The sequence below is a fragment of the Salvelinus namaycush genome, chromosome 19, assembly GCF_016432855.1.
Source record: "Salvelinus namaycush isolate Seneca chromosome 19, SaNama_1.0, whole genome shotgun sequence".
Lineage (NCBI taxonomy): Eukaryota > Metazoa > Chordata > Actinopteri > Salmoniformes > Salmonidae > Salvelinus > Salvelinus namaycush.
Genome location: NC_052325.1, coordinates 219,535 through 246,730, shown reverse-complemented (window position 1 = coordinate 246,730; position 27,196 = coordinate 219,535). Strand labels below are relative to the sequence as shown.

At 49.8% G+C, this 27,196-nt stretch overlaps 2 protein-coding genes across 2 annotated transcripts in view; both read right to left on the bottom strand.

Annotated features, from left to right (window-relative positions):
* Positions 1–21,062, bottom strand: part of LOC120064503 (disco-interacting protein 2 homolog A-like) — a 198,358-nt gene extending 177,296 nt beyond the window's left edge. Inside the window, exon 1 of the mRNA XM_039015120.1 lies at positions 20,662–21,062. Coding sequence (XP_038871048.1) covers positions 20,662–20,782 — 121 coding nt within the window. The 5' untranslated portion in view covers positions 20,783–21,062. The remainder of the gene's footprint in view (positions 1–20,661) is intronic.
* Positions 21,063–23,705: 2,643 nt separating this feature from the next.
* LOC120063697 (CASP8 and FADD-like apoptosis regulator) lies at positions 23,706–25,258 on the bottom strand. Its single transcript, XM_039013990.1, has 3 exons — positions 25,073–25,258; positions 24,615–24,944; positions 23,706–24,325 (listed from the first exon to the last, which is right to left on the bottom strand). The coding sequence occupies exons 1-3, from the start codon at positions 25,246–25,248 to the stop codon at positions 24,196–24,198; spliced, it is 636 nt and encodes a 211-aa protein (XP_038869918.1). The 5' UTR covers positions 25,249–25,258; the 3' UTR covers positions 23,706–24,195.
* Between the last annotated feature and the right edge of the window lie 1,938 nt (positions 25,259–27,196).

Sequence of the window (27,196 nt, the reverse complement as noted above, 5' to 3'; positions counted from 1 at the left end):
GTTTAGTCCCAGGGTCCTTAGCTTAGTGATGAGCTTTGTGGGCACTATGGTGTTGAACGCTGAGCTGTAGTCAATGAACAGCATTCTCACACAGGTGTTCCTTTTGTCCAGGTGGGAAAGGGCAGTGTGGAGTGCGATTGAGATTGTGTCATCTGTGGATCTGTTGGGGCGGTATGCGAATTGGAGTGGGTCTAGGATATACAGGATGATGCTGTTGATGTGAGCCATGACCAGCCTTACAAAGCACTTCATGGCGACCGACGTGAGTGCTACGGGGCGGAAATCATTTAGGCAGGTTACCTTCACTTTCTTGGGCACAGGGACTATGGAGGTCTGCTTGAAACATGTAGGTATTACAGACTCAGTCAGGGAGAGGTTGAAAATGTCAGTGAAAACATTTGCCAGTTGGTCCCAACTGCTTTGAGTTTACGTCCTGGTAATCCGTCGTCCCTGCGGCTTTGTGAATGTTGACCTGTTTAAAGGCTATGGAGAGCATGATCACACAGTCATCCGTAACAGCTGGTGCTCTCATGCATGCTTCAGTGTCGTTTGCCTCAAGCGTGAAAAGGCATCCAGCTTGCGACTGGGTTTTCCTTTGTAGCCCGTAATAGTTAAGCCCTGCCACATCCTACGAGCGTCAGAGCTGGTAGCGAGATTTCTTATAAGCGTTCGGATTAGCGTCCCGCTCCTTGAAAGCGGCACACCTATCCTTTAGCTCGATGCGGATGTTGCCTGTAATCCATGGCTTCTTGTTGGGATATGTACGTACGGTCACTATGGGGACAACCTCGTCGATGCACTTATTGATGAAGCCATTGGCTGAATCTTTGGAACATATTCCAGTCTATGCAAAACAGTCCATTGTCTTGACTGTGTGAACCTTCACACCAGTCTGAGGTCCTGAACACTCTGGAGCAGGTTTTCGTCAAGGCTCTCTGTACTTTGCGCCGTTCATCTTTCCTGCCATCCTGACTAGTCTCCCAGTCCCTGCCGTGGAAAAACATCCCCACAGCAAGATGCTCACACCACCATGCTTCACCGTAGGGAGGTTTCCAGGTTTCCTCTAGACGTGACGCTTGGCAATCAGGCCAAAGAGTTCAAAGAGTTCAATCTTGTGGTCAGAGTCTTGAGGTGCCGTTTGGCAAACTCCAAGCGGGCTGTCTTGTGCCTTTTACTAAGGAGTGGTTTTCGTCTGGCCACTCTACCATAAAGGCCTGATTTGTGGAGTGCTGCGGAGATGGGATAACCTTCCAGAAGGACAACAATCTCCACAGAGGAACTCTGGAGCTCTGTCAGAGTGACTATCGGGTTCTTGTTCACCTCCCTGACCAAGGCCCTGCTTCCCCAACTGTTCAATTTGGCCGGGCAGCCAGCTCTAGGATGTCTTGGTGGTTCCAAACTTCTTCCAATTAAGAATGATGAAGGCCACTGTGTTCTTGAGGACCCTCAATGCTGCAAAAATGCAGCATTGACATGCAACTGTCCAACCTTATATAGACAGGTGTGTGCCTTTCCAAATCATGTCCAATCAATTGAATTTACCAACGATGGACTCCAATAAAGTTGTAGAAACATCAAGGACGATCAATGGAAACAGGATGCACCTGAGCTCAATTTCAAGCCTCATAGCAAAGGGTCTGAATACTTTGTTTATTTGTTTATTATTTTTAATAAATTTGTCATTATGGGGTATTGTGTGTGGATTGCTGAGAATATAAATATATATATATTTTAGAATAATAACGTACCAAAATGTGTAAAATACTTTCCGAGGGCAGTATCGTGAGAATATCGTGATACAAGGTCCCTGGCAATTCCCATTGTCAATACATAGTATTATAAAGAGATACCAGAACACTGACAGAAAAACAGTTGAGAAGTAGCCTAGTTTAACATGAGGACAAGTTGAACATCATGCACATAGAAATATGATGCTGTTGACTCAAGCAGAATCAATATTATTTCAATACATATTTCTGTACATCTGGTTCCCACACTGCAGTCCTTTTTTTTTTTATTATTATTTTTTATCCCCTTTTCTCCCCAATTTTCGTGGTATCCAATCGCTAGTAATTACTATCTTGTCTCATCGCTACAACTCCCGTACGGGCTCGGGAGAGACGAAGGTCGAAAGCCATGCGTCCTCCGAAGCACAACCCAACCAAGCCGCACTGCTTCTTAACACAGCGCGCCTCCAACCCGGAAGCCAGCTGCACCAATGTGTCGGAGGAAACACCGTGTACCTGGCCCCCTTGGTTAGCGCGCACTGCGCCCGGCCCGCCACAGGAGTCGCTGGAGCGCGATGAGACAAGGATATCCCTACCGGTCAAACCCTCCCTAACCCGGACGACGCTAGGCCAATTGTGCGTCGCCCCACGGAACTCCCGGTCGCGGCCGGCTGCGATAGAGCCTGGGCGCGAACCCAGAGACTCTGGTGGCGCAGCTAGCACTGCGATGCAGTGCCCTTGACAACTGCGCCACCCGGGAGGCCCACACTGCAGTCCTTAATAATGAACTATAGACAGGCTGGATCAGGAAGTTGAAGAGTAATAGACTGGAGATCCTTCCTGCTACACTCAGTCCCTCCTTCATTCTATATATATATATATATATATATATATATATATATATATATATATACACACTATATCTGATATCTCCAGGAGTAGTAAGTATAAGTGTTTTGTCTTTATCTGCTGTCTAGTACTTTCTTTATGCTAGCTAGGGCCATCTACTTGGTCCTGCCTGTATTCCTAGTAGCCTACTTGGTCCTGCCTGTATTCCTAGCAGCCTACTTGGTGTGCTGACTGCTGACTACTGGTGTCCCCCAGCGCTCGTTTCTAGGCCCTCTCCTCTTCTTTCTATACACCAAGTCACTTGGCTCAGTCATATCCTCACATGGTCTCTGCGTGCCTGGCAGATATTGCAACTCGGCAATTCGCTACTGCAGGTTCTTGCTCTACAACATCCGTAGAGTACTACCCTACCTCAGACAGGAAAGACGCAGGTCCTAATCCAGGCACTTGTCCTCTTCCGTCTGGACTACTGCAACTCGCTGTTGGAGGGCTCCCGGCTTGTGCCATCAAACCCCTGCAACTTAACCACAACGCTGCAGCCCACCTGGTTTTCAACCTTCCTAAGTTCTCCCAGGTCACCCCGCTCCTCCACACACTCCACTGGCTTCCAGCTGAAACTCGCATCCACTACAAGACCATGGTGCTTAGCTACAGAACAGCAAGAGGAACTGTCCCTCCCTACCTTCAGGCTATCTACATAACAGCAAGAGGAACTGTCCCTCCCTACCTTCAGGCTATCTACATAACAGCAAGAGGAACTGTCCCTCCCTACCTTCAGGCTAGCTACAGAACAGCAAGAGGAACTGTCCCTCCCTACCTTCAGGCTATCTACAGAACAGCAAGAGGAACTGTCCCTCCCTACCTTCAGGCTAGCTACAGAACAGCAAGAGGAACTGTCCCTCCCTACCTTCAGGCTATCTACAGAACAGCAAGAGGAACTGTCCCTCCCTACCTTCAGGCTATCTACAGAACAGCAAGAGGAACTGTCCCTCCCTACCTTCAGGCTATCTACAGAACAGCAAGAGGAACTGTCCCTCCCTACCTTCAGGCTAGCTACAGAACAGCAAGAGGAACTGTCCCTCCCTACCTTCAGGCTAGCTACAGAACAGCAAGAGGAACTGTCCCTCCCTACCTTCAGGCTATCTACAGAACAGCAAGAGGAACTGTCCCTCCCTACCTTCAGGCTGTCTACATAACAGCAAGAGGAACTGTCCCTCCCTACCTTCAGGCTATCTACATAACAGCAAGAGGAACTGTCCCTCCCTACCTTCAGGCTATCTACATAACAGCAAGAGGAACTGTCCCTCCCTACCTTCAGGCTATCTACATAACAGCAAGAGGAACTGTCCCTCCCTACCTTCAGGCTATCTACATAACAGCAAGAGGAACTGTCCCTCCCTACCTTCAGGCTATCTACATAACAGCAAGAGGAACTGTCCCTCCCTACCTTCAGGCTATCTACATAACAGCAAGAGGAACTGTCCCTCCCTACCTTCAGGCTATCTACATAACAGCAAGAGGAACTGTCCCTCCCTACCTTCAGGCTATACTCAAACCCTACATCCCAGCCCGAGCACTCCATTCTGCCACCTCAGGTCTCGTGGCCCTCCCACCCCTACAGGAGAGCAGCCCCCACTCAGCCCAGTACAACCTCTTCTCTGTCCTGGAACCCCAATGGTGGAACCGCAGAGTACCTGCTCACCTTCCGAAAACATCTGAAACAGTATCTTAAATAATAATCCTCCTCCTCACCTCGACCCTAACATGATCACCGTCACACAGTTCACATAGCTTACTAGAGGAGCATCCCACCATGGGTTTGAACCACAGAGACCGTGCTGAACACTCGTTCCATGACGCTACAGTTAAACTATAAGAGTGGTTTACTCTAAACCACGAGCTGGGATCTTTCTGATACACTCAGCCCCTCCAACAATGCCATTATTCTAGAAGCTTGGAGAACACAGGAAAGCTTGGGGAGAGAAAGAGGACGTGAGCAAGAATTATCTAAGTTAAGGTGACTCAGTCTTCCTGACCAGCTCCCGACCCCCTGCCCCAGTCCCCCTGGTAGATGACCTGACCAGCTCCCGACCCCCTGCCCCCCTGGTAGATGACCTGACCAGCTCCCGACCCCCTGCCCCCCCTGGTAGATGACCTGACCAGCTCCCGACCCCCAGCCCCAGTCTCCCTGGTAGATGACCACAGGTCGACATCCAGGTCAACTCCAGCCACTACGGCCCTACATGGCTAGTCACAGAGGCTAGGAACCACTAGCTATCCTCCCACCACATAACCCTCAGGGCTGAAGGGAAGACCACACAACTTTTAGCTGAGATCATCTGCCTCGTCGAAAACAAGTATGATTCACCATCTGCTGCATTGATGAGAAGTGGAATTATTCAGGTATCTGAGCTGCCAAACTAACAGTCCTCATCATGTCAATGTGATGTTTCATCTTTGTTTCCTGATCTGGCTCTAGAATCCCTGATGAGCCAGCTTGTCGATTAGAGAGGTGTTAGTAGTCTACAATCAATGGCCTTTTCTCATCACATCCTCGACCTACAGAGGAAACAGAGGAAGTGGTCCTTTGCTGGAGGACCCTGAGGAACCATCAGCTCATTTCCTGTCTCTTATATCACATCAGGAGAGCCATAGGATGAGTGTACCTCAGAGGAGAGCAGCACTGAGTCAGTAGTAGACTACTAGTAGTAGACTAGCTGTAATGTAGACTACATGTGTGCTGGCGAGGAGCTGTAATGTAGACTACATGTGTGTTGGCGGGGAGCTGTAATGTAGACTACATGTGTGTTGGCGGGGAGCTGTAATGTAGACTACATGTGTGTTGGCGGGGAGCTGTAATGTAGACTACATGTGTGTTGGCGGGGAGCTGTAATGTAGACTACATGTGTGTTGGCGGGGAGCTGTAATGTAGACTACATGTGTGTTGGCGGGGAGCTGTAATGTAGACTACATGTGTGTTGGCGGGGAGCTGTAATGTAGACTACATGTGTGCTGGCGGGGAGCTGTAATGTAGACTACATGTGTGCTGGCGGGGAGCTGTAATGTAGACTACATGTGTGCTGGCGGGGAGCTGTAATGTAGACTACATGTGTGCTGGCGGGGAGCTGTAATGTAGACTACATGTGTGCTGGCGGGGAGCTGTAATGTAGACTACATGTGTGCTGGCGGGGAGCTGTAATGTAGACTACATGTGTGTTGGCGGGGAGCTGTAATGTAGACTACATGTGTGCTGGCGGGGAGCTGTAATGTAGACTACATGTGTGTTGGCGGGGAGCTGTAATGTAGACTACATGTGTGCTGGCGGGGAGCTGTAATGTAGACTACATGTGTGCTGGCGGGGAGCTGTAATGTAGACTACATGTGTGTTGGCGGGGAGCTGTAATGTAGACTACATGTGTGTTGGCGGGAAGCTGTAATGTAGACTACATGTGTGCTGGCGGGGAGCTGTAATGTAGACTACATGTGTGCTGGCGGGGAGCTGTAATGTAGACTACATGTGTGTTGGTGGGGAGCTGTAATGTAATGTAGACTACATGTGTGCTGGTGGGGAGCTGTAATGTAGACTACATGTGTGTTGGCGGGGAGCTGTAATGTAGACTACATGTGTGTTGGCGGGGAGCTGTAATGTAGACTACATGTGTGCTGGCGGGGAGCTGTAATGTAGACTACATGTGTGCTGGCGGGGAGCTGTAATGTAGACTACATGTGTGTTGGTGGGGAGCTGTAATGTAATGTAGACTACATGTGTGCTGGTGGGGAGCTGTAATGTAGACTACATGTGTGCTGGTGGGGAGCTGTAATGTAGACTACATGTGTGCTGGCGGGGAGCTGTAATGTAGACTACATGTGTGCTGGCGGGGAGCTGTAATGTAGACTACATGTGTGCTGGCGGGGAGCTGTAATGTAGACTACATGTGTGCTGGCGGGGAGCTGTAATGTAGACTACATGTGTGTTGGTGGGGAGCTGTAATGTAATGTAGACTACATGTGTGCTGGTGGGGAGCTGTAATGTAGACTACATGTGTGCTGGTGGGGAGCTGTAATGTAGACTACATGTGTGCTGGCGGGGAGCTGTAATGTAGACTACATGTGTGCTGGCGGGGAGCTGTAATGTAGACTACATGTGTGCTGGCGGGGAGCTGTAATGTAGACTACATGTGTGTTGGTGGGGAGCTGTAATGTAGACTACATGTGTGTTGGTGGGGAGCTGTAATGTAGACTACATGTGTGCTGGTGAGGAGCTGTAATGTAATGTAGACTACATGTGTGTTGGTGGGGAGCTGTAATGTAGACTACATGTGTGTTGGTGGGGAGCTGTAATGTAATGTAGACTACATGTGTGTTGGCGGGGAGCTGTAATGTAGACTACATGTGTGCTGGCGGGGAGCTGTAATGTAGACTACATGTGTGTTGGCGGGGAGCTGTAATGTAGACTACATGTGTGTTGGCGGGGAGCTGTAATGTAGACTACATGTGTGTTGGCGGGGAGCTGTAATGTAGACTACATGTGTGCTGGCGGGGAGCTGTAATGTAGACTACATGTGTGCTGGCGGGGAGCTGTAATGTAGACTACATGTGTGCTGGCGGGGAGCTGTAATGTAGACTACATGTGTGCTGGCGGGGAGCTGTAATGTAGACTACATGTGTGCTGGCGGGGAGCTGTAATGTAGACTACATGTGTGCTGGTGGGGAGCTGTAATGTAGACTACATGTGTGCTGGTGGGGAGCTGTAATGTAGACTACATGTGTGTTGGCGGGGAGCTGTAATGTAGACTACATGTGTGTTGGCGGGGAGCTGTAATGTAGACTACATGTGTGCTGGTGGGGAGCTGTAATGTAGACTACATGTGTGCTGGTGGGGAGCTGTAATGTAGACTACATGTGTGCTGGCGGGGAGCTGTAATGTAGACTACATGTGTGCTGGCGGGGAGCTGTAATGTAGACTACATGTGTGTTGGCGGGGAGCTGTAATGTAGACTACATGTGTGTTGGCGGGGAGCTGTAATGTAGACTACATGTGTGTTGGCGGGGAGCTGTAATGTAGACTACATGTGTGTTGGCGGGGAGCTGTAATGTAGACTACATGTGTGTTGGCGGGGAGCTGTAATGTAGACTACGTGTGTTGGCGGGGAGCTGTAATGTAGACTACATGTGTGCTGGCGGGGAGCTGTAATGTAGACTACATGTGTGCTGGTGGGGAGCTGTAATGTAGACTACATGTGTGCTGGCGGGGAGCTGTAATGTAGACTACATGTGTGCTGGCGGGGAGCTGTAATGTAGACTACATGTGTGCTGGTGGGGAGCTGTAATGTAATGTAGACTACATGTGTGCTGGCGGGGAGCTGTAATGTAGACTACATGTGTGTTGGCGGGGAGCTGTAATGTAGACTACATGTGTGCTGGCGGGGAGCTGTAATGTAGACTACATGTGTGTTGGCGGGGAGCTGTAATGTAGACTACATGTGTGTTGGCGGGGAGCTGTAATGTAGACTACATGTGTGTTGGCGGGGAGCTGTAATGTAGACTACATGTGTGTTGGCGGGGAGCTGTAATGTAGACTACATGTGTGCTGGTGGGGAGCTGTAATGTAATGTAGACTACATGTGTGCTGGCGGGGAGCTGTAATGTAGACTACATGTGTGTTGGCGGGGAGCTGTAATGTAGACTACATGTGTGTTGGCGGGGAGCTGTAATGTAATGTAGACTACATGTGTGTTGGCGGGGAGCTGTAATGTAGACTACATGTGTGCTGGTGGGGAGCTGTAATGTAATGTAGACTACATGTGTGCTGGCGGGGAGCTGTAATGTAGACTACATGTGTGTTGGTGGGGAGCTGTAATGTAGACTACATGTGTGTTGGCGGGGAGCTGTAATGTAGACTACATGTGTGCTGGTGGGGAGCTGTAATGTAGACTACATGTGTGCTGGCGGGGAGCTGTAATGTAGACTACATGTGTGTTGGTGGGGAGCTGTAATGTAGACTACATGTGTGTTGGTGGGGAGCTGTAATGTAGACTACATGTGTGCTGGCGGGGAGCTGTAATGTAGACTACATGTGTGCTGGCGGGGAGCTGTAATGTAGACTACATGTGTGTTGGTGGGGAGCTGTAATGTAGACTACATGTGTGCTGGCGGGGAGCTGTAATGTAGACTACATGTGTGCTGGCGGGGAGCTGTAATGTAGACTACATGTGTGCTGGCGGGGAGCTGTAATGTAGACTACATGTGTGTTGGTGGGGAGCTGTAATGTAGACTACATGTGTGCTGGTGGGGAGCTGTAATGTAGACTACATGTGTGCTGGCGGGGAGCTGTAATGTAATGTAGACTACATGTGTGTTGGCGGGGAGCTGTAATGTAGACTACATGTGTGCTGGCGGGGAGCTGTAATGTAGACTACATGTGTGCTGGCGGGGAGCTGTAATGTAGACTACATGTGTGCTGGCGGGGAGCTGTAATGTAGACTACATGTGTGCTGGCGGGGAGCTGTAATGTAGACTACATGTGTGCTGGCGGGGAGCTGTAATGTAGACTACATGTGTGCTGGCGGGGAGCTGTAATGTAGACTACATGTGTGCTGGCGGGGAGCTGTAATGTAGACTACATGTGTGCTGGCGGGGAGCTGTAATGTAGACTACATGTGTGCTGGCGGGGAGCTGTAATGTAGACTACATGTGTGCTGGTGGGGAGCTGTGATGTCACTTCCCTTCTGTTACAGTACATCTCCTGCAAAAACAAACAAGACAACAAAACTCAAAGAACAAGCAGTGCCGTCACAAGTCAGGCAGTGGCTGCAGGGCCGGGGAGGGGAAGCTGACTGGCTGCAGGGCCGGGGAGGGGAGGGAGAAAGAAGCTGACTGGCTGCAGGGCCCGGGGGGAGAAGGAAGCTGACTGGCTGCAGGGCCGGGGGGAGAAGGAAGCTGACTGGCTGCAGGGGCCGGGGGGAGAAGGAAGCTGACTGGCTGCAGGGCCCGGGGGGAGAAGGAAGCTGACTGGCTGCAGGGCCCGGGGGGAGAAGGAAGCTGACTGGCTGCAGGGCCCGGGGGGAGAAGGAAGCTGACTGGCTGCAGGGCCCGGGGGGAGAAGGAAGCTGACTGGCTGCAGGGCCCGGGGGGAGAAGGAAGCTGACTGGCTGCAGGGCCCGGGGGGAGAAGGAAGCTGACTGGCTGCAGGGCCCGGGGGGAGAAGGAAGCTGACTGGCTGCAGGGCCCGGGGGGAGAAGGAAGCTGACTGGCTGCAGGGCCCGGGGGGAGAAGGAAGCTGACTGGCTGCAGGGCCCGGGGGGAGAAGGAAGCTGACTGGCTGCAGGGCCCGGGGGGAGAAGGAAGCTGACTGGCTGCAGGGCCCGGGGGGAGAAGGAAGCTGACTGGCTGCAGGGCCCGGGGGGAGAAGGAAGCTGACTGGCTGCAGGGCCCGGGGGGAGAAGGAAGCTGACTGGCTGCAGGGCCCGGGGGGAGAAGGAAGCTGACTGGCTGCAGGGCCCGGGGGGAGAAGGAAGCTGACTGGCTGCAGGGCCCGGGGGGAGAAGGAAGCTGACTGGCTGCAGGGCCCGGGGGGAGAAGGAAGCTGACTGGCTGCAGGGCCCGGGGGGAGAAGGAAGCTGACTGGCTGCAGGGCCCGGGGGGAGAAGGAAGCTGACTGGCTGCAGGGCCCGGGGGGAGAAGGAAGCTGACTGGCTGCAGGGCCCGGGGGGAGAAGGAAGCTGACTGGCTGCAGGGCCCGGGGGGAGAAGGAAGCTGACTGGCTGCAGGGCCCGGGGGGAGAAGGAAGCTGACTGGCTGCAGGGCCCGGGGGGAGAAGGAAGCTGACTGGCTGCAGGGCCCGGGGGGAGAAGGAAGCTGACTGGCTGCAGGGCCCGGGGGGAGAAGGAAGCTGACTGGCTGCAGGGCCCGGGGGGAGAAGGAAGCTGACTGGCTGCAGGGCCCGGGGGGAGAAGGAAGCTGACTGGCTGCAGGGCCCGGGGGGAGAAGGAAGCTGACTGGCTGCAGGGCCCGGGGGGAGAAGGAAGCTGACTGGCTGCAGGGCCCGGGGGGAGAAGGAAGCTGACTGGCTGCAGGGCCCGGGGGGAGAAGGAAGCTGACTGGCTGCAGGGCCCGGGGGGAGAAGGAAGCTGACTGGCTGCAGGGCCCGGGGGGAGAAGGAAGCTGACTGGCTGCAGGGCCGGGGGGAGAAGGAAGCTGACTGGCTGCAGGGCCGGGGGGAGAAGGAAGCTGACTGGCTGCAGGGCCGGGGGGAGAAGGAAGCTGACTGGCTGCAGGGCCGGGGGGAGAAGGAAGCTGACTGGCTGCAGGGCCGGGGGGAGAAGGAAGCTGACTGGCTGCAGGGCCGGGGGGAGAAGGAAGCTGACTGGCTGCAGGGCCGGGGGGAGAAGGAAGCTGACTGGCTGCAGGGCCGGGGGGAGAAGGAAGCTGACTGGCTGCAGGGCCGGGGGGAGAAGGAAGCTGACTGGCTGCAGGGCCGGGGGGAGAAGGAAGCTGACTGGCTGCAGGGCCGGGGGGAGAAGGAAGCTGACTGGCTGCAGGGCCGGGGGGAGAAGGAAGCTGACTGGCTGCAGGGCCGGGGGGAGAAGGAAGCTGACTGGCTGCAGGGCCGGGGGGAGAAGGAAGCTGACTGGCTGCAGGGCCGGTGGGAGAAGGAAGCTGACTGGCTGCAGGGCCGGTGGGAGAAGGAAGCTGACTGGCTGCAGAGCCGGGGAGGGGAGAAGCTGACTGGCTGCAGAGCCGGGGGGAGAAGGAAGCTGACTGGCTGCAGGGCCGGGGGGAGAAGGAAGCTGACTGGCTGCAGGGCCGGGGGGAGAAGGAAGCTGACTGGCTGCAGGGCCGGGGGGAGAAGGAAGCTGACTGGCTGCAGGGCCGGGGGAGAAGGAAGCTGACTGGCTGCAGGGCCGGGGGGAGAAGGAAGCTGACTGGCTGCAGGGCCGGGGGGAGAAGGAAGCTGACTGGCTGCAGGGCCGGGGGGAGAAGGAAGCTGACTGGCTGCAGAGCCGGGGAGGGGAGAAGCTGACAGGCTGCAGAGCCGGGGAGGGGAGAAGCTGACTGGCTACAGGGCCGGGGAGGGGAGAAGCTGACTGGCTGCAGAGCCGGGGAGTGGAGAAGCTGACTGGCTGCAGAGCCGGGGAGGGGAGAAGCTGACTGGCTGCAGAGCCGGGGAGGGGAGAAGCTGACTGGCTGCAGAGCCGGGGAGGGGAGAAGCTGACTGGCTGCAGAGCCGGGGAGGGGAGAGAAGCTGCTCCTCCGTCTACAGTCATTACTGCCTCACTGCATAGGAAAATAAGAACATGTCTAAGTCCAATGAGAGAGAGAACGCAGGAGAGCGAGACAGCGAGGACAAGGAGAGAAACAGACAGCGAGGACAAGGAGAGAAAGAGACAGCGAGAGACACAGCAAGGACAAGGAGAGAGACAGCGAGGACAAGGAGAGAAAAAGACAGGAGAGAGACACAGCAAGGACAAGGAGAGAGAGAGACAGGAGAGAGAGAGAGACCATTGCTGCTTGCAGAGCTCCACCAGACCAGGAAGTGACACAGAGAGAACAGGAAGGAAGAGGAAACAGCTGGACAGACATAGATTCTGGTTCCACTGGCTTCTAGTCAAAGCACACATCTTGTGCTCATTCATGCCGTCCCTAGGAGGGGTGCGTCACTTGAGTGGGTTGAGTTACTGACGTGATCTTCCTGTCTGGGTTGGCGCCCCCCCCTTGGTTTGTGCTGTGGTGGAGATCTTTGTGGGCTATACTCGGCCTTGTCTCAGGATTGTAAGTTGGTGGCTGAAGATATCCCTCTAGTGGTGCGGGGGCTGTGCTTTGGCAAAGTGGGTGGGGTTATATCCTTCCTGTTTGGCCCTGTCCGGGGGTATCATCGGATGGGGCCACAGTGTCTCCTGACCCCTCCTGTCTCAGCCTCCAGTATTTATGCTGCAGTAGTTTGTGTCGGGGGGCTAGGGTCAGTTGGTTATATCTGGAGTACTTCTCCTGTCTTATCCAGTGTCCTGTGTGAATGTAAGTATGCTCTCTCTAATTCTCTCCTTCTCTCTTTCTTTCTCTCTCTCGGAGGACCTGAGCCCTAGGACCATGCCTCAGGACTACCTGGCATGATGACTCCTTGCTGTCCCCAGTCCACCTGGCCTTGCTGCTGTTCCAGTTTCAACTGTTCTGCCTGCAGTTATGGAACCCCTACCTGTCCCAGACCTGCTGTTTTCAACTCTTAATGATCGGCTATGAAAAGCCAACTGACATTTACTCCTGATTATTATTTGACCATGCTTGTCATTTATGAACATTTTGAACATCTTGGCCATGTTCTGTTATAATCTCCACCCGGCACAGCCAGAAGAGGACTGGCCACCCCTCATAGCCTGGTTCCTCTCTAGGTTTCTTCCTAGGTTTTGGCCTTTCTAGGGAGTTTTTCCTAGCCACCGTGCTTCTACACCTGCATTGCTTGCTGTTTGGGGTTTTAGGCTGGGTTTCTGTACAGCACTTCGAGATATTAGCTGATGTACGAAGGGCTTTATAAAATAAACTTGATTGATTGATCCACTACAAGACTATGGTACTTGCCTACGGAGCAACAAGAGGAACTGCCCCTCCCTACCTTCAGACTATGCCCAACACAAGCACACCATTCTGCCACCTCTGGTCTATTGGCCCTCCCACCCCTACGGGAGGCAGCTCCAGCTCAGCTCTTCTCTGTCCTGGAACACCATGGTGTAACCATCGCCCCCTGAAGCTAGGACAGCAGAGTCCCTGTCCATCTTCCCCCTGACATCTCCCCCCTGAAGCTAGGACAGCAGAGTCCCTGTCCATCTTCCCCCTGAAGCTAGGACAGCAGAGTCCCTGTCCATCTTCCCCCTGATGCTAGGACAGCAAAGTCCCTGTCCATCTTCCCCCTGAAGCTAGGACAGCAGAGACCCTGTCCATCTCCCTCCTGAAGCTAGGACAGCAAAGTCCCTGTCCATCTTCCCCCTGAAGCTAGGAGAGCAGAGTTCCTGTCAATCTCCCCCCTGAAGCTAGGACAGCAGAGACCACCATCAGGATGACAACAGACAGAGAGACCCCCATCAGGATGACAACAGACAGAGAGACCCCCATCAGGATGACAAACACACAGAGAGAGACCCCCAGCAGGGTGACAAACACACAGAGAGAGACCCCCATCAGGATGACAAACACACAGAGACCCCCATCAGGATGACAAACACACAGAGAGAGACCACCATCAGGAGGACAAACACACACAGAGAGACCACCATCAGGAGGACAAACACACACAGAGAGAGACCACCATCAGGATGACAAACACAGAGAGAGACCACCATCAGGATGACAAACACACACAGAGACCACCATCGGGATGACAAACACACAGAGACCACCATCAGGATGACAAACACACAGAGACCACCATCAGGAGGACAAACACACAGAGAGAGACCACCATCAGGAGGACAAACACACAGAAAGAGACCACCATCAGGATGACAAACACACAGAGAGAGACCACCATCAGGATGACAAACACACACAGAGAGACCACCATCAGGAGGACAACACACAGAGACCATGAGGACAACACACAGAGACCATGAGGAGGACAACACACAGAGACCATCAGGAGGACAACACACAGAGAGAGACCACCATCAGGATGACAAACACACAGAGAGAGACCACCATCAGGATGACAAACACACAGAGAGAGACCACCATCAGGATGACAAACACACACAGAGAGACCACCATCAGGATGATAAACACACAGAGACCACCATCAGGATGACAAACACACAGAGAGAGACCACCATCAGGATGACAAACACAGAGAGACCACCATCAGGATGACAAACACAGAGAGACCACCATCAGGATGACAAACACACAGAGAGACACCACCATCAGGATGACAAACACACAGAGAGAGACCACCATCAGGATGATAAACACACAGAGAGAGACCACCATCAGGATGACAAACACACAGAGAGAGAGACCACCATCAGGAGGACAAACACACAGAGAGAGAGACCACCATCAGGAGGACAAACACAGAGAGAGAGACCACCATCGGGATGACAAACACAGAGAGAGAGACCACCATCAGGATGACAAACACACAGAGAGAGACCACCATCGGGATGACAAACACACAGAGAGAGACCACCATCGGGATGACAAACACAGAGAGACCGCCATCAGGATGACAAACACACAGAGAGAGACCACCATCAGGATGACAAACACACAGAGAGAGACCACCATCAGGATGACAAACACACAGAGAGAGACCACCATCAGGATGACAAACACACAGAGAGACCACCATCAGGATGACAAACACAGAGAGACCACCATCAGGATGACAAACACAGAGAGAGAGACCATCAGGAGGACAACACACAGAGACCATGAGGAGGACAACACACAGAGACCATGAGGAGGACAACACACAGAGACCATCAGGAGGACAACACACAGAGACCATCAGGAGGACAACACACAGAGACCATGAGGAGGACAACACACAGAGACCATGAGGAGGACAACACACAGAGACCATCAGGAGGACAACACACAGAGACCATCAGGAGGACAACTGGTTCCACTCCTGACAACACACAGAGACCATGAGGACAGGAACCCTCTGTCTCCCTGGAGACGCTGGTCAGCTCACAACAGACTTCCCAAAAGGCCCCCTATCCTGTACACTCCTTCCGTGGCCTCCAACTGCTCTTAAATGCAAGTAAAACTAAAAGCATCCTCTTCAACCGATTGCTGCCGGCACCCGCCCGCCCGTCCAGCATCACTACTCTGGACGGTTCTGACTTAGAATATGTGGACAACTACAAATACCTAGGTGTCTGGTTAGACTGTAAACTCTCCTTCCAGACTCACACGAAACATCTCCAATTCAAAGTTAAATCTAGAATCGGCTTCCTATTTCACAACAAAGCCTCCTTCACTCATGCTGCCAAACATATCCTCGCAAAACTGACTATCCTACCGAGCTTTGACTTCGGCGATGTCCTTTACAAAATAGCCTCCAACACTCTACTCAGGAAATTGGATGCAGTCTATCACAGTGACATCTGTTTTGTCACCAAAGCCCCATATACTACCCACCACTGCGACCTGTATGCTCTCGTTGGCTGGCCCTCGCTTCATATTCTTCACCAAACCCACTGGCTCCAGGTCATCTATAAGTCTTTGCTAGGTAAAGCCCCGCCTTATCTCAGCTCACTAGTCACCATAGCAGCACCCACCCGTAGCACGCGCTCCAGCAGGTATATCTCACTGGTCACCCCCAAAGCCAACACCTCTTTTGGCCGCCTTTCCTTCCAGTTCTCTGCTGCCAATGACTGGAATGAATTGCAGTCACTAACCTCACTAACTTTAAGCACCAGCTGTCAGAGCAGCTTACCGATCACTGTACATAGCCCATCTGTAAATAGCCCATCCAACTACCTCATCCCCATATAGTTATTTCTTTTTTGCTATTATTCACCCCAGTATCTCTACATGCACATTCATCTTCTGCACATCTATCACTCCAGTGTTAATGCTAAATTGTAATTATTTCGCCACTATGGCCTATTTATTGCCTGACCTCCCTAATCTTACTTCATTTGCACACACTGTACATATACTTTTCTATTGTGTTATTGACTGTATTTTTGTACTAGCCTACCTGGTTAAATAAAGGGTTAAGGTTATATATATATATATACCTGGTGAAATGTAAAAAAAATTAAAAATAAAGGGCTCTGGTCACAGGTAATGGCACCCCATCCCGTACAAAGGGCTCTGGTCACCAGTAATGGCACCCCATCCCGTCCAAAGGGCTCTGGTCACAGGTAATGGCACCCCATCCCGTACAAAGGGCTCTGGTCACCAGTAATGGCACCCCATCCCGTCCAAAGGGCTCTGGTCACAGGTAATGGCACCCCATCCCGTACAAAGGGCTCTGGTCACCAGTAATGGCACCCCATCCCGTACAAAGGGCTCTGGTCACAAGTAATGGCACCCCATCCCGTACAAAGGGCTCTGGTCACCAGTAATGGCACCCCATCCCGTACAAAGGGCTCTGGTCACAGTTAATGGCACCCCATCCTGTACAAAGGGCTCTGGTCACCAGTAATGGCACCCCATCCCGTACAAAGGGCTCTGGTCACAGGTAATGGCACCCCATCCCGTACAAAGGGCTCTGGTCACAGTTAATGGCACCCCATCCCGTACAAAGGGCTCTGGTCACAGGTAATGGCACCCCATCCCGTCCAAAGGGCTCTGGTCACCAGTAATGGCACCCCATCCCGTACAAAGGGCTCTGGTCACAGGTAATGGCACCCCATCCCGTACAAAGGGCTCTGGTCACAGGTAATGGCACCCCATCCCGTCCAAAGGGCTCTGGTCACCAGTAATGGCACCCCATCCCGTACAAAGGGCTCTGGTCACAGGTAATGGCACCCCATCCCGTACAAAGGGCTCTGGTCACAGGTAATGGCACCCCATCCCGTCCAAAGGGCTCTGGTCACAGGTAATGCACTGTAGGGAATAGGGTGCCATTTGCGACATAACTATCATGTCCTAAGTTTGTTTCCCTGTTATGTCTAAGGCTTTGACTGTCCCCGATTCTCATCAATGATAATATGGCACAATTTATTTTTACTCTTCCATAGAACACTAACACGCTTAGACCCAACCAGAAAAAGTCCCTCTGCTAACACCATCACTAGTCCTCAATCTAATCAGATAATAACCTATAGGTCACTGCTAACACCATCACTAGAGCCTCAATCTAATCAGATAATAATCTATAGGTCACTGCTGACACCATCACTAGTCCTCAATCTAATCAGATAATAATCTATAGGTCACTGCTGAGGCTCTGCTGACACCATCACTAGTCCTCAATCTAATCAGATAATAACCTATAGGTCACTGCTGAGGCTCTGCTAACACCATCACTAGTCCTCAATCTAATCAGATAATAATCTATAGGTCACTGCTAACACCATCACTAGTCCTCAATCTAATCAGATAATAATCTATAGGTCACTGCTAACACCATCACTAGTCCTCAATCTAATCAGATAATAACCTATAGGTCACTGCTAACACCATCACTAGTCCTCAATCTAATCAGATAATAATCTATAGGTCACTGCTGACACCATCACTAGTCCTCAATCTAATCAGATAATAATCTATAGGTCACTGCTAACACCATCACTAGTCCTCAATCTAATCAGATAATAATCTATAGGTCACTGCTGAGGCTCTGCTAACACCATCACTAGTCCTCAGTCTAATCAGATAATCTATATGTCACTGCTAACACCATCACTAGTCCTCAATCTAATCAGATAATAATCTATAGGTCACTGCTGAGGCTCTGCTAACACCATCACTAGTCCTCAATCTAATCAGATAATAATCTATAGGTCACTGCTGAGGCTCTGTTAACACCATCACTAGTCCTCAATCTAATCAGATAATAATCTATAGGTCACTGCTGAGGCTCTGCTAACACCATCACTAGTCCTCAATCTAATCAGATAATAATCTATAGGTCACTGCTAACACCATCACTAGTCCTCAGTCTAATCAGATAATCTATATGTCACTGCTAACACCATCACTAGTCCTCAATCTAATCAGATAATAACCTATAGGTCACTGCTAACACCATCACTAGTCCTCAGTCTAATCAGATAATCTATAGGTCACTGCTAACACCATCACTAGTCCTCAATCTAATCAGATAATAACCTATAGGTCACTGCTGAGGCTCTGCTAACACCATCACTAGTCCTCAGTCTAATCAGATAATAATATATAGGTCACTGCTAACACCATCACTAGTCCTCAGTCTAATCAGATAATAATATATAGGTCACTGCTAACACCATCACTAGTCCTCAATCTAATCAGATAATAACCTATAGGTCACTGCTGAGGCTCTGCTAACACCATCACTAGTCCTCAATCTAATCAGATAATAATCTATATGTCACTGCTAACACCATCACTAGTCCTCAATCTAATCAGATAATAATCTATAGGTCACTGCAAACACCATCACTAGTCCTCAATCTAATCAGATAATAATCTATAGGTCACTGCTGAGGCTCTGCATGGCCTAATACAGCTGCTCACTACATAACGATGAGTCTTGCTAAGTGTCCATCACAAATGGCACCCTATTCCCTATATAGTGCACTACATTTGACTAGAGCCCTATGGCCCCTGGTCAAAAGTAGTGCACTTCATAGGGAACAGGGTACCAATTGTGACATGCTAAGACTTCAGTCCCACTGCTGGAACAATCTGCAGATCTGGTTGAAATTGGATGAACCAGTGGCACTCAGGCAGTTTAGGATATTGATTGAAGACCTGGTAGCTGAAAGATGTCGATGATTTGTGTATTTGAACTGTTTCTTGTATCCTATAAAAATGTGGAAATTGTAAAAAGCATGGCTCCCTTGTAAAAAAGACCTTGGTCTCAATGGGACTATAAAAGGTCAAATAAAGACATTTGATACCCCTTTCCTGATACATGGAGTCCTGCAGGGCAGTTTAGAGTGGCTCAGTGGTTCCATTTCTAAATTAATCCCTCTTCTTTTCAACACCATCTACTAGATTAATCTGACTTTGAGTAAAGGTGGAATCAGGGGTTTGATCTTCCGGACTGAGGGGAAGGTTGAAGAGTGTACAGTCAGCAGCACACTGATCAGCTATAACGGGACCAAGGTTGAGTGTGTTTATATTTCAGCATCCATTGTTGGTGCATTCATCCCATGTACACAGGAGGTATTGAGGAAGTTACTGACACACTGCATCTTTCAGATGGCTCAGAGTAATGCCTGGATCACACCAGGGGCATCATTGCATTTTGGTACACCAGAAGTACATTCATTTTCAATAGAATGCTTCCTTAACACCCGGCCAGCTGCACCAATGTGTGGGAGGAAACACTGTTCAACTGACGACAGCAGTCAGCCTGCAGGTGCCCGGGCCTGCCACAAGGAGACGCTAGAACGCGATGAGCCAAGTAAAGCCCCCCACCCCCCCCCCCCCCCCAGGACGCCGCTGGGCCAAATGTGCACCGCCCTATGGGACTCCCAGTCACGGCCGGTTGTGGCACAGCCAGGGATCGAACCCAGGTCTGTAGTGACGCCGCAAGCACTGCAATGGCACTCGGGAGGCCCGCTTCACTACTTTTCTGCCAACGCACAGATAGCCTTGAAGGTTGTGATTCGGCCACACCTTCACTGTCTGATGGCACCTTCGTTACAGGTTCTGCATTGTCAGTATGACCAAGGACACTGTAGAAAGAGCAATGAACTTTAATACTGTGCCCACTGAGAAAAACCTGATTCTTGAAGAGTTGGAAGGCTATTCAAACGGCATAACCCAGAGTTGGTGCTATCTGATCAACAAGAGACAGTGTTATTCAACCTTAACATTGGAATGGATTGTCTGACGTTGGCATTCTGTGTGTGTGTGTGTGTGTGTGTGTGTGTGTGTGTGTGTGTGTGTGTGTGTAAACCACTGGTTTTACATTTAATACCCACAATGCAATACGGTGGTCCTCTTTTCCATGTCTCCCTCATCATACTTTTGCATAAACAAATTGGGGAATGAAAAACATCCATGTCACGAGAACATTAGGTAGCTACATAACATTAATCAGGGCGCGTGTCAGACAGCTGTGGTTTAAATTATTAAATAATAATTAAATACTAGCCTATTTTATAACTTTGGGATCTCTTCCTTTTAACTTTCCCAAATGTCATTTGGACAACTTCCAAAATAAGTCCCATTTCTCGCGGCCGACACCTAGTCCTCAAACATTGTTAATGTTTTGGCGCTCGAGTTTGGCGACTGAGCACTCTGTTCAAAATATTCATCCCAAAAGTACTTTCATCGATTGGACTTGATTTGTGTGTGGAATAGGCTACTTCCGATTTCAATTTGAGCAGATAATTAGCTGTAAAGTCTGCCAAAGAGCAGCCTCGTTCCACACATAGCTAGCCACGGTAGCTAACGTGTGCGGAGACGGGAGTGACTCGCCTACCTTCCGAGAGTTCCAGCTCCAACTCCGCCAGCTTCTCCCGAACCTCCACCGGGAGAGTCATGGCGATAGCCGGGGTCGGTTCCAACATCATTAGTAATCCGGTAGAATTCCTCTCAGCCATGTTCCAGTCCGGTCCGATTGGGCCGAGACTCCCGTCAGAGGACAGAGTGATGTCCAGTCTCCTCCGGCTGCTTGCCTGGTGTAACGTTAGCAGGCGGGTGGTGGCTGACGGTTGCTAGCTACTGCAGACAGATGTGCGAAAAAGCCCTACATCACCATGGCACAGACTTTCATTAGCTAGCTAACCCCGCTAGCCACATTCCTAAAGTAACGTTGAGGCTAAATCACGAAACAGTTACGAATTCGGTTGATCTGGACAGAGGTGGGTTTCCTATCCACGGTGTCTGTGTCGAGCGGCTTGACCTGATAACTCATCCAACTCTGATACACAGCACCGCCGCCATTGCATCATAGTAACAGCAGCCCGAAGATGATGCACGTTCACGGTGTCTGGCGCGTCATGGGGAAAATGCATGCTCACCTACATACCGGTACGTTTTGCATATTGGCTACACATTTTTCCTGCATCATCACATGTAAAACCATGGAGGTTGGAATAGTATGGGGGGGGGAAATAACATCACAGACACACTTCTTGGACAAAACCTCTGAGCAATCAGACTGATTGACACCAGATTATCTGCTGACACCGAAGTTAACCTGGATAGCCATCTAGCGGTGCGGTTTAACGTTCTTCTTCGATGAGGTTTAACGGTGGTTGGCATCCAATAAATGTTGCATTACCGCCACTTACTAGACTGGAGTATAACTCCTTTACATTTTGCTTGAAAATAAAAAGGAATAAATCAACAAATACCCTACCATCTACCATCTAACCCTACACTCATTAACAACCCCCCACCCTACTCCACTATTTAAATACCCTACCATCTACCATCTAACCCTACACTCACTATAAACCCACCACCCTACTCCACTATTTAAATACCCTACCATCTACCATCTAACCCTACACTCATTAACAACCCCCCACCCTACTCCACTATTTAAATACCCGACCATCTACCATCTAACCCTACACTCATTAACAACCCCCCACCCTACTCCACTATTTAAATACCCTACCATCTACCATCTAACCCTACACTCATTAACAACCCACCACCCTACTCCACTATTTAAATACCCTACCATCTACCATCTAACCCTACACTCACTAACAACCCACCACCCTACTCCACTATTTAAATACCCGACCATCTACCATCTACCCCTACACTCATTAACAACCCCCCACCCTACTCCACTATTTAAATACCCTACCATCTACCATCTAACCCTACACTCATTAACAACCTACCACCCTACTCCACTATTTAAATACCCTACCATCTACCATCTAACCCTACACTCATTAACAACCCCCCACCCTACTCCACTATTTAAATACCCTACCATCTACCATCTAACCCTACACTCATTAACAACCCCCCACCCTACTCCACTATTTAAATACCCTACCATCTACCATCTAACCCTACACTCATTAACAACCCCCCACCCTACTCCACTATTTAAATACCCTACCATCTACCATCTACCCCTACACTCATTAACAACCCCCCACCCTACTCCACTATTTAAATACCCTACCATCTACCATCTAACCCTACACTCATTAACAACCCCCCACCCTACTCCACTATTTAAATACCCTACCATCTACCATCTAACCCTACACTCATTAACAACCCACCACCCTACTCCACTATTTAAATACCCTACCATCTACCATCTAACCCTACACTCATTAACAACCTACCACCCTACTCCACTATTTAAATACCCTACCATCTACCATCTAACCCTACACTCATTAACAACCCACCACCCTACTCCACTATTTAAATACCCTACCATCTACCATCTAACCCTACACTCATTACCAACCCCCCACCCTACTCCACTATTTAAATCTATTTAGTTCTACTTCAGGCCAACAACCTGAATGGATGGGACACCACTACTTAACACACCCTGTAACTCTTCTGATGTCAAGTCTCTCACACCCAAATACCTCTCTGCAGCTGCCACCACAACCTCTATTGTCTGTGACTTATGTTCCATCCCTGCAGTACAGTTGATAACCATTGGCTATAAATGCTATAAATCGAATCTTACTGAGACATATATCACTTGTTACCCCCCCCCCCCTGTACTGGTACAGGTCTACTAGTCACACCACTTCTTTAAGGATCCCTCCACCTTGACACATCTTCCTCTACTTTCTTCACTGCCTTAGAATATGACAACTTATGCACTACTGCCCATAAGCTTGACACGTGTAACAACGTAATGTATTTGGCACAAAAGCTTGTACAGGATAACTTATATATCCTAACATCACTTCACCGATTCCACAGCACCCAACTCTGTTTTCACCCATCCTGAAACCACAACTGGATCAGCCAAAAGGCAAGGGTCCACTTTTTCCAAAAACTTCACTCCTACTGTCACAGACTCATTTTTATCCTGACCCTCGGTACAAGCCTCAGGCTCCGAGAACTTCACCACAGCTACCACCTCCGATACTTTGACCTCATTCACTTCCATTTCTCCTCTTGTCTTCAGCTCCCTCTGCTTACACTTTCTACTGTTCTTCTTTAACAAACCATCTCCCATTTTCCCTCCATTTTTTAACAATTCAAGCTCACCCTCTTCCTCCCTCTCTCTCTTAGACCTCCTCTGCCTCTCGTTTTCCCTCAATTCCTCCTCCGTATTCCAAGTATACATCTCCTTATGATAATATTGCACTTCTTCTGACATACATCTTGTTCTTGCCCTCTCAAGGGGCTCCATTTTCCTTACGGTCGCAGTATAACATTGTGATGGGGTATTTCAAATAAACTTCCCCGATATACCTGTCGTATATTTTGAAAATGCATAGAAAATGAGCTTTCCTTTCCCATCTAGGGTTAACCCTAACCCATCTAGGTGAATAAATAAAGTATTTTAGGTCTACGTTTTATTACTACTTATCAGGCTTGGCTACATTTAAAAATGCACAGATCTGAATTCACATTATTTTCTCAAATCCTTCAGTAAAAAGAAAAACATATGTCTTGAATAAATACATAGTGAAAAATACTGAATGTGTTTTTAGTGCACTACTTCCTCGCTAGCTGCTCTATGTGATGCAAGACAGTTGTCACCAGTAGAGGGTGCTGTTGTGGTTATCAAAGCTGCCAGTAGAGGGTGCTGTTGTGGTTATCAAAGCTGCCAGTAGAGGGTGCTGTTGTGGTTATCAAAGCTGCCAGTAGAGGGTGCTGTTGTGGTTATCAAAGCTGCCAGTAGAGGGTGGTGTTGTGGTTATCAAAGCTGCCAGTAGAGGGTGCTGTTGTGGTTATCAAAGCTGCCAGTAGAGGGTGCTGTTGTATACTGTATAATATAATGTAGTCCTCAGTGGTTCCTCAGCTCAGTGGTTATACAGTAGAGCAAACTATATTCTGTCTCCTATAACATGTAGAGATTCTTCCTGAGTGTGTGTCTCAGATTAATGTTGTATCTGGCTCCTGGATTCCTTCTGTTGTGGTCGAAGATCACCCCGTTCATCTCTGTATGGACATCCACTAGATGGGTTCTCCTGCAAGAAAAGCAAAGGAACCGTGTCATTCATGATTACACTATGGGCATTACTTTATTCAGTGCAATTCAAGCAAACATGAAATGTAATCTTTTATGCTTTTTTTTGTCTAAATGTTGTACCATTAAACATACTAAAGACTGAAACCAGAGAGATCCCAGTGAGCAAAACTGGTTGAAAATATGTCTTTTCAATCAGCATTTCACTCTGGGCTGGAACAACAGGACGGCTCATTTTCAATATCTATGACTGAAACATCTCTGTTTGATTGACATGTTGCAGTCAGTACCTCCTCTGTCCTGTCAGAACTGCCCCTCTCAGGGCCTGCAGGTACACAGACCGATGGTCCTTCTCCTCCAGCTGACCCTCATCTGTCCAACAGTGGCTCCAGAAGACATCTGCGTCAGTGGGGACTGACTCCACACTGAGAGGTTCCCCATACCCGTCTGTCTCCAGATCCTCCTCCCTGTGAGCAGGGTGACCCGTGGGCCTGGAGGAGCAGCCCTGGGGGCCTGACACACTATAGGTCTGGATGAAGAACAGCTTGGGCTTGCCAGCCAGCCTGGGGCAGTAGTCAGGGATGAAGAGGTGTCGGACGGTGTCAAGACGCACCCCGAGCCTGTCAAATAAAATGTACAATAATTATAATAAGATATGCCAAAATGACTTACATGTGTCCATTTTAGTATGGGTGAGCCCAATGGGAATCAAACCCACACCCCAGGTGTGGCGAGTGCCGTGCTCTACCTGTGGGAGTCTGTAGCCAGCAGGTCGGTAGCAGTACCACGGCTGATGATGCAGCAGGCGAAGGCATCAACTTCCTGGTTCTCCCTCGGTTGGGCAGCCTGCCTGAGAAGAGACAGGGTATCCCCCACACTCGGCCACTTAACCAGGGTCACCTTGAAGTGGAGCCCGTTGAACATCTCCTCCAGCATGTCTGGTGGGAAGAAGAACATCATCACTGTTACTGACACACATCATCACTGTTACTGACACATCATCACTGTTACTGACACACATCATCACTGTTACTGACACACATCATCACTGTTACTGACACATCATCACTGTTACTGACACACATCATCACTGTTACTGACACACATCATCACTGTTACTGACACATCATCACTGTTACTGACACACATCACTGTTACTGACACACATCATCACTGTTACTGACACACATCATCACTGTTACTGACACACATCGCTGTTACTGACACATCATCACTGTTACTGACACACATCATCGCTGTTACTGACACATCATCACTGTTACTGACACACATCATCACTGTTACTGACACATCATCACTGTTACTGACACACATCGCTGTTACTGACACACATCACTGTTACTGACACATCATCACTGTTACTGACACACATCATCACTGTTACTGACACACATCATCACTGTTACTGACACACATCACTGTCACTGACACACATCATCACTGTTACTGACACACATCATCACTGTTACTGACACACATCACTGTCACTGACACACATCATCACTGTTACTGACACACATCACTGTCACTGACACACATCATCACTGTTACTGACACACATCACTGTCACTGACACACATCATCACTGTTACTGACACACATCATCACTGTTACTGACACACATCATCACTGTTACTGACACACATCACTGTCACTGACACACATCATCACTGTTACTGACACACATCACTGTCACTGACACACAATCACTGGGTTCTGTTCAATCATATTCACTACAGTTTCCATCTGCAGGGTCTGGTCAATCATCTTACATTTACATTTACATTTACATTTAAGTCATTTAGCAGACGCTCTTATCCAGAGCGACTTACAAATTGGTGCATTCACCTTATGATATCCAGTGGAACAACCACTTTACAATAGTGCATCTAACTCTTTTAAGGGGGGGGGGGGGGGGGGGGTTAGAAGGATTACTTTATCCTATCCTAGGTATTCCTTGAGGTGGGGTTTCAGGTGTCTCCGGAAGGTGTGATGACTCCGCTGCCCTGGCGTCGTGAGGGAGTTTGTTCCACCATTGGGGTGCCAGAGCAGCGAAACAGTTTTGACTGGGCTGAGTGGGAACTGTACTTCCTCAGAGGGTAGGGAGGCGAGCAGTCAGCAGGTGGATGAACGCAGTGCCCTTGTTTGGGTGTAGGGCCTGATCAGACCTGAAGGTACGGAGGTGCCGTTCCCCCACAGCTCCGTAGGCAGCATCATCTTCAACTACTGTTTCCATCTGCGGTCTGGCCAATCATCTTCAACTACTGTTTCCATCTGCAGGGTCTGGCCAATCATCATCTTCAACTACTGTTTCCATCTGCAGGGTCTGGTCAATCATCTTCAACTACTGTTTCCATCTGCAGGTCGGGTCATCATCTTCAACTACTTTTTCCATCTGCAGGGTCTGGCAATCATCTTCAACTACTGTTTCCATCTGCAGGGTCTGGTCAATCATCTTCAACTACTGTTCCATCTGCAGGTTCTGGTCAAACTCTTCAACTACTGTTTCCATCTGCAAGTCGGTCAATCATCATCAACTACTGTTTCCATCTGCAGGGTCTGGTCAATCATCATCAACTACTGTTTCCATCTGCAGGGTCTGTTCAATCATATTCAACTACTGTTTCCATCTGCAGGGTCTGGTCAATCATCTTACATTTACATTTACATTTACATTTAAGTCATTTAGCAGACGCTCTTATCCAGAGCGACTTACAAATTGGTGCATTCACCTTATGATATCCAGTGGAACAACCACTTTACAATAGTGCATCTAACTCTTTTAAGGGGGGGGGGGGGGGGGGGGGGGGGGGGGGGGGGGGGGGGGGGGGGGGGTGGGGGGGGGGGGGGT